Source organism: Dermacentor variabilis, chromosome 1 (genome assembly GCF_050947875.1).
Source record: "Dermacentor variabilis isolate Ectoservices chromosome 1, ASM5094787v1, whole genome shotgun sequence".
Classification (NCBI taxonomy): Eukaryota; Metazoa; Arthropoda; class Arachnida; order Ixodida; family Ixodidae; genus Dermacentor; species Dermacentor variabilis.
The window spans coordinates 7,239,542-7,253,860 of record NC_134568.1 but is presented as its reverse complement, the minus strand read 5'-3'; the positions used below and the strand labels follow the sequence as shown (position 1 = coordinate 7,253,860).

The 14,319-nt window shown below is 47.3% G+C and overlaps 1 protein-coding gene across 1 annotated transcript in view; it reads right to left on the bottom strand.

Moving 5' to 3' along the window:
• Positions 1 to 14,319, bottom strand: part of LOC142571121 (uncharacterized) — a 136,953-nt gene that overhangs the window by 39,028 nt on the left and 83,606 nt on the right. Inside the window, exon 7 of the mRNA XM_075679708.1 lies at positions 3,851 to 3,951. Coding sequence (XP_075535823.1) covers positions 3,851 to 3,951 — 101 coding nt within the window. The remainder of the gene's footprint in view (positions 1 to 3,850; positions 3,952 to 14,319) is intronic.

Below are 14,319 nucleotides of genomic sequence, written 5' to 3'. Positions count from 1 at the left end.
TACAACCCCGGATCGAACATTCCTTCGGTGAATTTAAGGCTCGGGGGACCATCTGCAGGAAAATTTAGGAAGTGATCATTGCATAATTGAGGTCATCTTACACACGCTAACACCACCACTAAGGAAATATGAGTACTTAGACTGGTATCTCTTTCATAATTTGCGTAAGGAAACCAGCACAGATGGCAAATCTTATGAGGAGCTTCTATGTCAACTAAATGCAAAGATTAAGAAAGCTACTAAAGCAGTCTCAACAGAAATTGAAATCCATAGAATGGACTCCAAGCTAGCTCACATGCTGGAGGCGAAGAATTGCCTTCTAACCAGATGGAAGAGTCACAGACTTAATAGGAGACTTAGAGCCAAAACCTCCCAAGTCAATCGGGATATTGACACCTACGCGGCTCAACGCTCACGTTAACAATGGGACGAAGCTTGCTCGGAAACAGACGGCAGATTGCTCAGAGGAGACAAATGGAATCTTTTAAAGGGCCTCCTTAATGACAAGCTCTCCAGAGGTACTACAAGCCTCGCCATAAACAGACTCGTAAATAAGCAGGTAACTATAGGGCGTACCGCAAGAGAGGTCGCAAACGACCTCGCACACGTGTACCTACCACTTAAAATTGAATATGAGAACGAAGAAGAAATAAGCGAACCTTACTCCGGAATATCGCAACCACACATGGACAGTGACATCACTGCAGCTGAGATAAGGCACGTACTCCTTATTTTAAATGGCAGATCTGCCCCGGGTCCGGATGGCATCACAAATAAGCTTTTGCGAGACCTGCACGATGATGCCATAGTCAAAATCATAGTCAAAATTAACATTTACTGGAGATCCGGCACGGTCCCACCGGAATGGAGAGAGCCCAAGGTGACGTTTATACCGATACCCGGCAAGCCCCTAAGAAAGGAGAACCTCAGGCCCATACCACTACATCCTGTATTGGCAAGGTAGCCGAACATGCTATTCATAATAGGATTGTAGAACACATACAAAACCAGCAGCTCTTCAGGCACAACCTCATAGGTTTTTGGAAGGCATTATTCACACAGGACGCCATGCTCATGATCAAACGTGCTATTATTGACGACCCCAGCAGGGACGTAAAGGGCCTCCTGGGTCTGGATCTTATCAAAGAATTTGATATGGTGGCACATAAACATATCCTAAGTAAAATCTCAACCTTAAACCTGGGATGCAATTTTGCTATTATGTGAGGTCCTTTCGAGCTAATGGGACAGCTCGGGTCAAGCTCGGGATAGTCACAGGCGCTCCGTACAATTTAGGCAACAGCGTCACACCACAAGGTTCGATGTTGTCCCCACTCCTCTTTAACATTGCCATGCACAGGCTCTCGAAGGAATTGTCCAAAATTCCGAGCTTGGGGCACGTCATATACGCTGACGATATCACAGTGTGGGTCCCCAGGGGTTCACTCGTAGCACTAGAAGAGACACTACAGGCACCGTAAACACCACAGAATCCTTCCTTAAGGCTACCGGACTCAGGCTATCTCCTAGTAAATCTGAGCTTTAGACAGGGGACACAAGGTGTCAGGAACCTTGCGCCTTTAGAAACTCTGCCAAATAAAATCACAGACAACCCTGCACGGGTCATACCCAGAGTAGACACAATTAAAATTCTGGGTCTTCTCATTGACGCAAGGAGGTGTAATGCTACGGCCCTAAACCGTCTCACAGGGCAGGCCAACAGTACTTTAAGGCTCCTGGGCAGGGTCTCAAATCGAAGTGCAGGCCTCAAGGAGGACAATCTCATCAGAGCTTATAAGCATTCTTCATCAGTCATGTCATGTACGTTGCATCATACCTGAACTGGGGAAAGGAGAGAAAGCTAAGCTAAACACACTTATACGCTCCGGACTCAAAAGGGCTCTGGAACTCCCACACGGAACGAGTACCCATCTCCTCACCAAGTTACGACTTCCTAACACTCTAGATGAGCTCATTCACGCGCATTCGATGCCACAAATTGCAACACTCTCCAACACTAAGTCAGCGTGCAAAATTCCAGATGAAGTCGGTATACTGCCTCGAGGAGGAGACGTCTCTAAGTTTAAAATACCCAAGGAGGTGGAGAGACAATTACTTTTGGACGCTATACCTAGAAATATTCATCCTGTCCACAACAAGGCAGAACGGACTCCAGGTCCAAATGCATTCTGGGTAAAGTGCACCAACAACAAAGCTCAGCTCTTTATGTCGATACAACTAGTTAGGGATCGGGCAATCGCTACGCTAGTGCCGTGGTTGCTGAGCACGGTAAATTAATAAGCGCGGCGTCACTAAGAACGAACTCAATTCATGTCGCCGAAGAAGCAAGCATAGTACTTGTAATTACAATGAGGAGAAGCCCCACGATTTTCTCCAATACCCGTACAGCTATTAGGAAAAACTCAGTCGGCTTCGTCTCAATGGAAGCACACAAGTTATACACAGCCTTAATACTCATACTTACGAGCAACTGGATAGCTCACACCAAGTCTGGTTTCCGGCTTATCAGGGCCACTCGGTCAGCCCCAATGGCTGCCATCCTAAAGAGCAAGCTCACTCTGTTGTGCGAGAGCTGACATGCCGCGTATAAGATCAGGAAATGCTCCAGGCTGACTGCGGCTCCTACAAAGACCCACTCAAGATCACCTCACACTATAGGGACGGCAGGACGTTTCCGGCACCGTCAGAAGCTCAACCGTGCTCAGGCAGTCCCCCCCCCCCCCCCCACATTAAGAATGGTTCAACCTAAATATTATCGCACACCTCTTGTGCTTAACAAAATTGACCAGGATTTCCCCGCGGAATGTAAAAGTTGTGTACACACTCCGTCTCTATTTGATCAAATGTTCTGGCTGTGCCCCAACCAAAGGGCTTCGGATCTCAACAGTGAGGAGGTCTGGAGTCGGCGCATATCCAGCGAAGTCACCCAAGATCAACTCCTGACCGTCCGGAGAGCTCACAACATTGGGAAACCCTTTGGTGTACCGGACCCTATGTGGGCAGAGCCACCGACTTAGCCTGGGGCTTTTGCCCTCGGGCCCTAGTTTCTCTGGACCAAAATAAAGTTCGTGCCATGCCATGTCAAGCTTTTTTTACATATTCATTTTTTTATAGCGATTCATCCTACCTGAGAAAGAGACAGACGGACGGGTTTTCTTGTTGGGTAGGCCAATAAATGTTTACAGATTTAAAATCTTGGACGAAAACGACGTGCTAAAGTGAGCAACGTTATTCCGCACGACATAATAGTTGTACAAAGGCTTGGACAGGCCTGCCATTTCTTGTGCCAGAAGCAATGGGCCATTACAGGTCAGAAAGAACCAACCAATATATTGCAAAATTGAAAAAGAAAAGAATAAACATTGGGCAGTTTTAGTCTGCTAAAATTATCTCAAACTGACTTGCCGCTTTATTTCGCAGTATTCTGATTTAACATTGTTTTCTGATATTGTAGTACGTTCTGATTGAGTAATCTGATCAAATCAAACAAAAGTCTTGGGAGTCTTGGGGCACCACTACGGCCATTCTAACCCCAGAAGGCACCCTCGTCTGACATCGACTAAAACTCGCGCCACGTTCACGCACATTAGCAGGGTACTTCGTGCTAGGTACATGCGGGACAAGCGCGACCGAGCCCTATGAGGTATGCGCTCTCATTGCGGGCGGGCCCGCACTCTGCGCCCACACTTCGCAAGAGCATTCACACTCGATACGCGCCGCTCTACAGGCGCAAATACAACACCGGAGCCCCGGGTGCCACAATCTTTTGAGGTTTTTGCTCATTACCTGACGCTAAAAGTAGCTACCTATATCGGAATATCTGGCTTACTTTGACCTCGTTGAACGGTAGCGGCATGCCCACGCTCCTAAGGTCATCAAGTTCTGGTGTCGATAACGTGGCGCCCCCGGTGAGCTCCGTCATACCATAAACTGCAAAGACAGACACGAAAATTTTTAATTCAATTAGCATTCTTTGCCTACTTCAACCCTTTTAAGCCTATCTATCTATCTATCTATCTATCTATCTATCTATCTATCTATCTATCTATCTATCTATCTATCTATCTATCTATCTATCTATCTATCTATCTATCCTCTTGCGCCAACACGACGGCCCAAGTTGTCTTCAAGCTAGGGCTACTGTGTATGTGGTCAAGGTGCTGATGCCGTTGTGGTTTTTCCATCGTCGTCATTCCAGCTTCATGATCGCACTTCGTCATGCTGCCGTGGTCACGCCTACTACGCTGACCAGGTGCCCTAAGTCGTTTGATAGATTGAACCACTAGGGATTTGACTGTGGTCGTGATGCCGTCGCAGTCGTTACATCGTCGTAATTCTAGCTTTATCATCTGACTCTCGTCATGCCGTCATCGTCGCGCCATCGTCATCATATAGTTGTCACGCATTCGTTCTCATACCGTCATCGTGATGCCGTTTCGACCGTTCTTCACCACTACTCAAGCTTAGTCATACTACTTTCGTCATGCCGTCGTCGTCATGCATTCGTTCTCATACAGTCGTCCTGATACCGTCGCGGTTATTCCAGCTTCGTCATCCAACTAACGTTATGCGGTCATTGCCGCACCATCTTAGTGACAGAGTGGTCATCATATCATTGTCATCACGCTCATCGTCGATGTGTCCTCATGGTTAGTCCACTGTCATCGCTAAAATTCGTCATTTGACTGTCGTCGTGCCGTCGTCGTTACGCCTCCTACGCTAACACAGTAGCATGAGTTGTCTGATAGATTGAGCCAGTAGGTATGTGATCATGGGCGCGATGCCGTCGTAGTTGTTGCATCATGATTAACCCAGATTCGTAATCTGGTTGTCGTCGTGTAGTCGTCATGCCATCGTCGTCATACTTTTCATGCATTCGTTGTCATACCTTCATAGTGATGCCGTCATGGCCATTCCAATGTCTTCATTCCAACTTGTTAATAGGACACTATTCATGCTGTCGTCGTCAGATCATTATCTTCGTCTCAGTGTCGTAGAACACCATCATCGGTTCAGAAACCTCCACCCATTACCTCCATGTCGGCCCGATTATACTTCCTGCGTCGTTAAATTGAGGCCCCTTGCCTTGTTCATTCTCTCGTAATCATACTGTCGTTATTTAATCATGATTATGCCACCTTTGTCATGCCATCATCGTCCGTTCGCCGTCATCTATTCAGCTTCGTCATCAGGTTGTCGTCATGCTGCTGTCGTCCTACACTCGTAGTCATTACATTGTCTTCATATCGGCGTCATCACGCTGCCCTCACTACACTGTCGGCATTACTTATGAATTGTCATCTCGTTCCTGTCCCGCTGTCGTCATCATGCCGCCTTTGCAATTCCATCTATGTCATTCCGTCTTCGTCTTTCCTTCGTCGAACTGCATCGTCGTCAAGCATTATTCGTCACGCCGTCGGGATCATTGGCGACTTTGGCAAGCGAGGGCCGCAGAAATGTGGACTGAGACTGCAGACATTGACTATTGTATATAGGCGAAGTAGGGAAATTCTCGGAATGACATATACAGATAATAAATAAACGTGACTTCATGAATATCGTGTGTCGCTACCTTGCTTACATGCTAATCGGATTACCATCAACCGTCATCGTGAGATGGGTTCCACCGCAATTCTTTATTACTCATTATAATGCGTGGCGCAATGTGACCAGAAAGAAAAGTGAGAGAGAAGCTCCGTTACCTTATGACGCTTTTCGCAGCTCTCGCAATGACCGCCGCGCCATGCACTTCGGATGCAACGCGCAGGCTCCGCCGTGGCGGCGCTAGATGTCGCTGACTGTTTTATCGAAGGGCTATAGAGGAATCCTGCTGCAGTACACGTGTCATAGAAAACTCGTTTCGACGGTGGCATGCTAAACGCAGTACCGTCGACAGTCATTCTGAGATGGGTTCCGCTGCCTTTTCTGCATTTCAGACACACAAGTTTCTTATTTATCTATACACCTATTTGTCCAGAGCATCATGCGAGGCTAGCCCTGACTTTACCTGCTAACAGTCTTTCTCTTCATTCTTGAAGAGCGACGGCTAGTATCAATAGGTCTTCAGCATACGTATTTTTTTCCTTCTTCCTTCACTGATAACACTTTGATCACTCGCTGTGGTGAGTGCACATTATATATACTTAGGTATTGGACAACAATATTCTACAGCTGTATCTTACGATGTATACAAGTTCGTCATGGTTTTACAGAACAGAGAGCATACAAGGCGGCGCTACTTTCTGCAGCGGACATGCAAGGAAGCTGCTTCAGAATGGAGGACGTGCTTATAAAGGCCCCTAGGTTCCTCGAGCTGTACGCGCGTGAAAGCTTCAGGTAAACCTGCAATGAAGGGCTGCATGGTACTTCTAGCTGCAGTTTTCCGCTAAGCGCAAACTTTCGGTTAAGCTATATTTTAATTATTATAAATTAGACCTTAAAATTTGCTAGAGGATGTTTATTCACCGCATCGCTGGTGTCATTGCGCAATTATGGACCATCCTTCAATACCCGTGTGAGGCGTTTCTTTTGAGCGAATTTTTTTTTACTTGATCTACCAAACGAATTCTTTCATAAGATAAACCGAAAGCCTAACGTTACTGCGCACTTTATGATAGCTACTCTTCCGAACGAAAAAATAAAACTCATTCAAAAGTTAGACTATTTAAACGCATATTTTCTCTATTTGTGGCAACTGCAAGCAACGTCTGAGCTGTTCAGTACATATCGTGCAGCTACAGACAAAAGTGTCACTAGGCGGCAAAGAATGCGAGCGCAGTATCGTCTAGCTAAAGCAACCATTGGGTCACTAAGCGGCAAAGTGTGCGAGCGCACTATCGTCTAGCTGCAGCAACCATTGGATCAATAAGCGGCAAAGTATGCGTGTACACTATCGTCGAGCTGCAGCAACCATTGGATCAATAAGCGGCAAAGTATGCGTGTGCACTCTCGTCTAGCTGCAGCAACCATTGGGTCACTAAGCGGCAAAGTATGCGAGCGCACTATCATCTAGCAACCGCAACCATCATCATCATCATCATCATCATCATCATCATCATCATCATCATCATCATCAGCCTGGTTACGCCCACTGCAGGGCAAAGGCCTCTCCCATACTTCTCCAACAACCCCGGTCATGTACTAATTGTGGCCATGTCGTCCCTGCAAACTTCTTAATCTCATCCGCCCACCTAACTTTCGGCCGCCCCCTACTACGCTTCCCTTCCCTCGGAATCCAGTCCGTAACCCTTAATGACCATCGGTTATCTTCCCTCCTCATTACATGTCCTGCCCATGCCAATTTTTTTTCTTGATTTCGACTAAGATGTCATTAACTCGCGTTTGTTCCCTCACCCAATCTGCTCTTTTCTTCTCCCTTAATGTTACACCCATCATTCTTCTTTCCATAGTTCTTTGCGTCGTCCTCAATTAGAGCAGAACCCTTTTCGTAAGCCTCCAGGTTTCTGCCCCGTAGGTGAGTACTGGTAAGACACAGCTATCATACACTTTACTCTTGAGGGATAATGGCAACCTGCTGTTCATGATCTGAGAAAGCCTGCCAAACGCACCCCAGCCCATTCTTATTCTTCTGATTATTTCCGTCTCACGACCCGGATCCGCCGTCACTACCTACCCTAAGTAGATGTATTCCCTTACTACTTCCAGTGCCTCGCTACCTATTGTAAATTGGTGTTCTCTTCCGAGGCTGTTAAACATTATTTTTGTTTTCTGCAGATTAATTTTTAGGCCCACTCTTCTGCTTTGCCTCTCCAGGTCAGTGAGCATGCATTGCAATTGGTCCCCTGAGTTACTAAACAAGGCAATATCATCAGCGAATCGCAAGTTACTAAGGTATTCTCTATTAACTTTAATCCCCAATTCCTCCCAATCCAGGTCTCTGAATATCTCCTGTAAACAGGCTGTGAATAGCATTGGAGAGATCCTATCTCCCTGCCTGACGCCTTTCTTTATTGGGATTTTGTTGCTTTCTTTATGGAGGACTACGGTGGCTGTGGAGCCGCTATAGATATCTTTCAGTATTTTTAAAACATGGCCCGTCTACACCCTGGTTCCGTAATGCCTCCATGACTGCTGAGGTTTCGACAGAATCAAACGCTTTCTCGCAATCAATGAAAGCTATATATAAGGGTTGGTCATATTCCGCACATTTCTCTATCACCTGATTGATAGTGTGAATATGGTCGATTGTTGAGTAGCCTTTACCGAATCCTGAATGGTCCTTCGCTTGACAGAAGTCTAAGGTGTTCCTGACTCTATTTGCGATTACCTTAGTAAATAGTTTGTAGGCAACTGACAGTAAGCTGATCGGTCTATAATTTTTCAAGTCTTTGGCGTCCCCTTTCTTATGGATTAGGGTTATGTTAGCGTTCTTCCAAGATTCCGGTACGCTTGAGGTCATGAGGCATTGCGTATACAGGGGGGCCAGTTTCTCTAGAACAATCTGTCCATCATCCTTCAACAAATCTGCTGTTACCTGATCATGCCCAGCTGCCTTCCCCCTTTGCATATCTCCCAAGGCTTTCTTTACTTCTTCCGGCGTTACCTGTGGGATTTCGATTGCTCTAGACTATTCTCTCTTCCATTATCGTCGTAGGTGCCACTGGTACTGTATAAATCTCTATAGAACTCCTCAGCCACTTGAACTATCTCATCCATATTAATAATGATATTGCCGGCTTTGTCTCTTAACGCATACATCTGATTCTTGCCAATTCCTAGTTTCTTCTTTACTGCTTTTAGGCTTCCTCCGTTCCTGAGAGCATGCTCAATTCTGTCCATATTATACTTCCTTATGTCAGCTGTCTTACGCTTGTTGATTACCTTCGAAAGTTCTGCAAGTTCTGTTTTAGCTGTAGGGTTAGAGGCTTTCATACATTGGCGTTTCTTGACCAGATCTTTCGTCTCCTGCGATAGTTTACTGGTATCCTGTCTAACGGAGTTGCCACCGACTTCCATTGCACAGTCCGTAATGACGCCCACAAGATTGTCGTTCATTACTTCAACACTGAGGTCCTCTTCCTGAGTTAAAGCCGAATACCTGTTCTGTAGCTTGATCTAGAATTCCTCTATTTTCCCTCTTACCGCTAGCTCATTGATCGGCTTCATATGTACCAGTTTCTTCTGTTCCCTCCTCAGGTCTAGGCTAATTGGAGTTCTTACCATCCTGTGATCACTGCAGCGCACCTTGCCGAGCACGTCCACATGTTGTATGATGCCAGGGTTAACGCAGAGTATGAAGTCTATTTTATTTCTAGTCTCGCCGTTCGGGCTCTTCCACGTCCACTTTCGGCTATCCCGCTTGCGGTAGAAGGTATTCATTATCCGCATATTATTCTGTTCCGCAAACTCTACTAATAACTCTCCCCTGCTATTCCTAGTGCCTATGCCGTATTGCCCCAATGCCTTGTCTCCCGCCTGCTTCTTGCCTACCTTGGCAATAAAGTCGCCCATTAGTATAGTGTATTTTGTTTTCTCTCTACCCATCGCCGATTCCACTTCTTCATAGAAGCCTTCGACTTCCTGGTCATCATGACTGGATGTAGGGGCGTAGAGCTTTACAACCTTCATTTTGTACCTCTTATTAAGTTTCACAACAAGACCTCGCACCCTCTCGTTAATGCTATAGAATTCCTGTATGTTACCAGCTATATTCTTATTAATCAGGAATCCGACTCCTAGTTCTCGTTTCTCCGCTAAGCCCCGGTAGCACAGGGCGTGCATGCTTTTTAGCACTGTATATGCTTTTTTCGGCCTCCTAACTTCACTGAGCCCTATTATATCCCATTTACTGCGCTCTGATTCCTCCAATAGCACTGCGACACTCGCCTCACTAGATAACCTTCTAGCGTTACACGTCGCCAGGTTCATATTCCAATGGCGGCATGTCCGGAACCATTGGGTCACTAAGCGGCAAAGTGTGCGAGCACTCTACAGTCGAGCTGCAGCAACCATTGGGTCACTAAACGGCAAAGTGTCCGAGCGCAGAATCGTCTAGCAACAGCAACCATTGGGTCACTAAGCGGCAAAGTATGCGAGTGCACTATTGTCTAGCTGCAGCAACCATTGGGTCACTAAGCGCCAAAGTATGCGAGCGCACTATCGTCTAGCAACCGCAATCATTGGGTCACTAAGCGGCAAACTGTGCGAGCGCACTATCGTCGAGATGCAGCAACCATTGGGTCACTAAGCGGCAAAGCATGCGAGTGCACTATCGCCTAGCTGCAGCAACCACTGGGTCACGGAGCGGCAAAGTATGCGAGCGCACTATCGTCTAGCAACCGCAACCATTGGGTCACTAAGCGGCAAGCGGTGCGAGCGCACTATCGTCGAGATGCAGCAACCATTGGGTCACTAAGCAGCAAAGCATGGGAGCGCTCTATCGCCTAGCTGCAGCAACCACTGGGTCACGAAGCGGCAAAGTATCTGAGCGCAAAATTGTCTAGCAACAGCAACCACTGGGTCACTAAGCGGCGAAGTACGCGAGTGCAGTATCGTCTAGCTGCAGCAACCATTGGGTCATTAAGCGGCAAAGTATGCAAGCGCACTATCGTCTAGCAACCGCAACCATTGGGTCACTAAGCGGCAAAGTGTGCGAGCACACTATAGTCGAGCTGCAGCAACCATTGGGTCACTAAGCGGCAAAGTGTGCGACCCCAGAATCGTCTACCAACAGCAACCATTGGGTCACTAAGCGGCAAAGTATGCGAGTGCACTATCGGTTAGCTGCAGCAACCATTGGGTCACTAAGCGGCAAAGTATACGAGCGCACTATCGTATAGCAACCGCAACCATTGGGTCACTAAGCGGCAAACGTTGCGAGCGTGCTATCGTCGAGCTGCAACAACCACTGGGTCACGAAGCGGCAAAGTGTGCGAACGCACAATCGTCTAGCAACAGCAACCATTGGGCAACTAAGCGGCAAAGTATGCGAGTGCACTATCGTCTAGCTGCAGCAACCATTGGGTCACTAAGCGGCAAATTATGCGAGTGCAGTATCGTATGCAGATCATATGGAGAGATAGCTTCGTATCCAATGAAACATCCGACCACCCACTTCAGCCTATTCGAGAGCAGAGACGATAGCTTCATGGGTAACGTTGTGATACGCCCCTTTGACGTCGAGAAAAAAAGAAGTGCAAAGACTCTTATGCCATTTCTCATGCTGAACGTAGGTGACCAGGTCGACGATATTATTGATCGATGATCGACCACGTCGAAAGCCCACCATGGCATGCGGGTAGGACTTGAGGTACTCCAAGTGCCACTCCAGGCGTCCTAGGAATATCATCTCCAGTACTTTGCCCCCACAACTTGCCAAAGCGATCGGGCGATATGGTGAGAATTCCATAGGTGACTTGCCAGGCTTCAGCAGTGGAACAAGGCGACGTGTCTTCCAGCTTATGGGTACCGTGCCATCCCTCCAAGATTCATTGTACAGCTCAAGGGGAAGAACGCTTGCTCGCTCACCCAGTTGACACAGAGCTCAGTAGGAAATTCCTTCAGGTCCTGGCGCTGATGTATGGACACACAAAGCTATTGCTGCCTCAAGTTCGTGGATTGAGAATGGTAGATACATGAGGTGATCACGTGCTGGCGGGCAACTACTCGAAGGCGGTGGAATGTTGGGAGCTGTGAGTTGGCTAAATAATTTGGCGTAGAACACCTTTGCCACGTCAATCTCCGGTCTCTTTTGAAAGAGGGCTAGAGCCTTGAATAGGAACCGCTCCACGTGGGGTGTCCAGAGACTTTGCACTGTTTTCCATAGTTGAGATAAAGGCTTGCGTGGATCTAGCAACTCACAGAAAGCAGTCCAGCGTTGCGATTCGAGCTTGTCTAACCGACGCTGCATCTTCTTTTGCGCGCGTCTGGGGGTCCGTAAATCGTCCATTGCCTTCGTGTGTCGGTACCTTCGATCAGCATGTCGTCGGATTGCTCGAAGTCGTTCTAGTTTCACATCAAATTCCGTCAATTTTGAAGAGCGTGTTAGAGTACGCATAGTGTCTTGTGCCGCGCTCTTGATTGCCTTTTTCAAGTCGAAAGATGCATTGGCTTCGCAGTGTTCTTCCATGACAGACTGAAATTTAGTCCAGTCCACTCTTTGGATTGTATCCCGTATTTTCGAAGGAGACAATCCTCTAATCTTGACGTACGTGAGATATGGTCGCTTCCGTGCGTCTCTATGTCCGCAAACCACCTTCCATGTCTGACAAGGCTTCGTGAGACAAAAGCCAAGTCAAGACAGCTACCGATTGTGGAGTCCCGTAGAAACGTAGGACTTCCATCCTTCAACAGCCAAAGTTCATTACTGGAGTAGAAAGATACTATACCTCTGCCTCTAAGCGGTGATCTTCCAACTTCCCCAGAGTGCATCATTGGCGTTGAAGTCTCTAATAATGACCCACGGATCGGCAGTTGAGGAAAAGACGTCTCGTAGTTTTTTATGACCAAATCGACTTCACGTAGATAGGTAGGCCCCCACAACAGTATAGGTAAAATTATTTTCTTTACTGTTAGGCATATATATTGAGAATCCCCATTAGGTGGCACAGGTTGATGAATGTAAGTCAAGTCATCGCGAATAAACGCCAAAACCTTGCTGTTTTCGCCAACAGTCGACGATATAAACAATTCATATCCAGAAAGCCTGATCATGTTCGATAAGTTCGGCTCGCGAATGACCATAATGAGAAACAAATTGGCATACACGAAGTGACGGAAATCGGAAGTGAGCGCTCTGAGTCTGCGGGCATTCCATTGAAAAATAGCTGCTTTTCGGACCTCATCCCTGAAATACAGTGGCTGGGGAGCCATGATCTACTCAAGGGTTGCCAGCACCGGACTCAGAGCGCCAAGTACTTGAAGCGTACTTCTGGCAGAGGTTGTGTGCATGTTGTTTAGCAACACGCGAATGGCATTCATTAACCACCTAAGAAGAGCTACCACTTGCTCATCTGTTTTCCGCGACTCCTTGGATACAGCACCTTGCTGTACTGGGGGCGGCTTTTACTGCGACACTTCTGCCAGATGTGTACGCGTAGGTGGCGGTGATTCCTTTGTAGAGAGAGATCTCGCACTTTTCTCCTTTCCAACATCGATGTTTTGAGTGGTGGAACCTTCAGCTGACGGTGCTGCTTGACGTGTCGGCTTTTGTTGAAAAGTTGATATTTTCCGTCGCGAGGACCTTCGATGGTGACGTCGTCTTCGCCGGAGTTTCTCAGCGCCGTTTTTATTGGTAGACTTGTCTCTCACCATTTAAGTATATTAACCTCTTTCTTGATCTGCGGACAGTCTTTGGAAGAGGCGCAGTGATAACCTTGACAGTTATGACAGTTCAACGTGGTTGCGCTGCAGTTGTCTTCTGAGTGGGGTTCCGCGCACCGAGGGCACACTGCGGTATTTCTTCAAACACCCTTCACGTGGCCAATCTTCTGACAGTTGAAACATTGCATTGGTATTGTCATAAATGGTCGAACATGGTGGCGAAATTGGCCAACCTTCACCTAGGATGGAACCTTTGAACGTTATCTTTACGCAACGTGTGTTACCGAGACGATCAACTTGCACAATGACGTTGTGTTCACTTGCTGGTTTTATGAGAACTCGGAGGTCTGCGTTATGTATTTCATTGTCAATTTCACTGATGACTCCTGGTATTGTGGCACCATTCGCTGGCACGATAGATTGGACCTTGAGGTTACCCAGCTGTGTTACGTGTTGTAGTGTTCAGCGCTCAGGCATTCATCACATGGATCGCCAGTACTTTTCTCCTAACGTTCATCCTGGCATTCTTGATCTCGTTTGGCACGGTGTTTTCTAGATACACAGACAGTACTTGCTTATTGAGGACACGCAGGTTGTCAGTAGCGTTCTGTGGAACAAACGTGATGGAATGAGGCCATCGTTGAGGCTCAGTTTTAAAGGTGGTCGAACTTGAGGCTTAAGATGCGTTGATAATTCTTCGTTTGGCCTTGCGGCACTGGAGAAATCGAAAGCTGTCTTCTGAGGACTCGTCGCTTGAGGCGGAGTACAGCTCTGTGTCCTCGCTTTTGCTCGATGTATTTCCTCGCTACCTCGAACGTTGTCCGCTGGTGAACGGAAACCGAGAGGGTCCTATGGGTGTTGTACATCCATCACCGCAAAGCAGGGGGCGGAAGACCCCACAAGTGCAGTGAGAAGTCAAGAAAAGCACAGAGAAGGGCGAGATGTGTTCCACAAGAGAAGCACTTCGTCTGCGAACTGCGACCGAGCCATGCATTCTACGCATATCCTGGCGCCGTC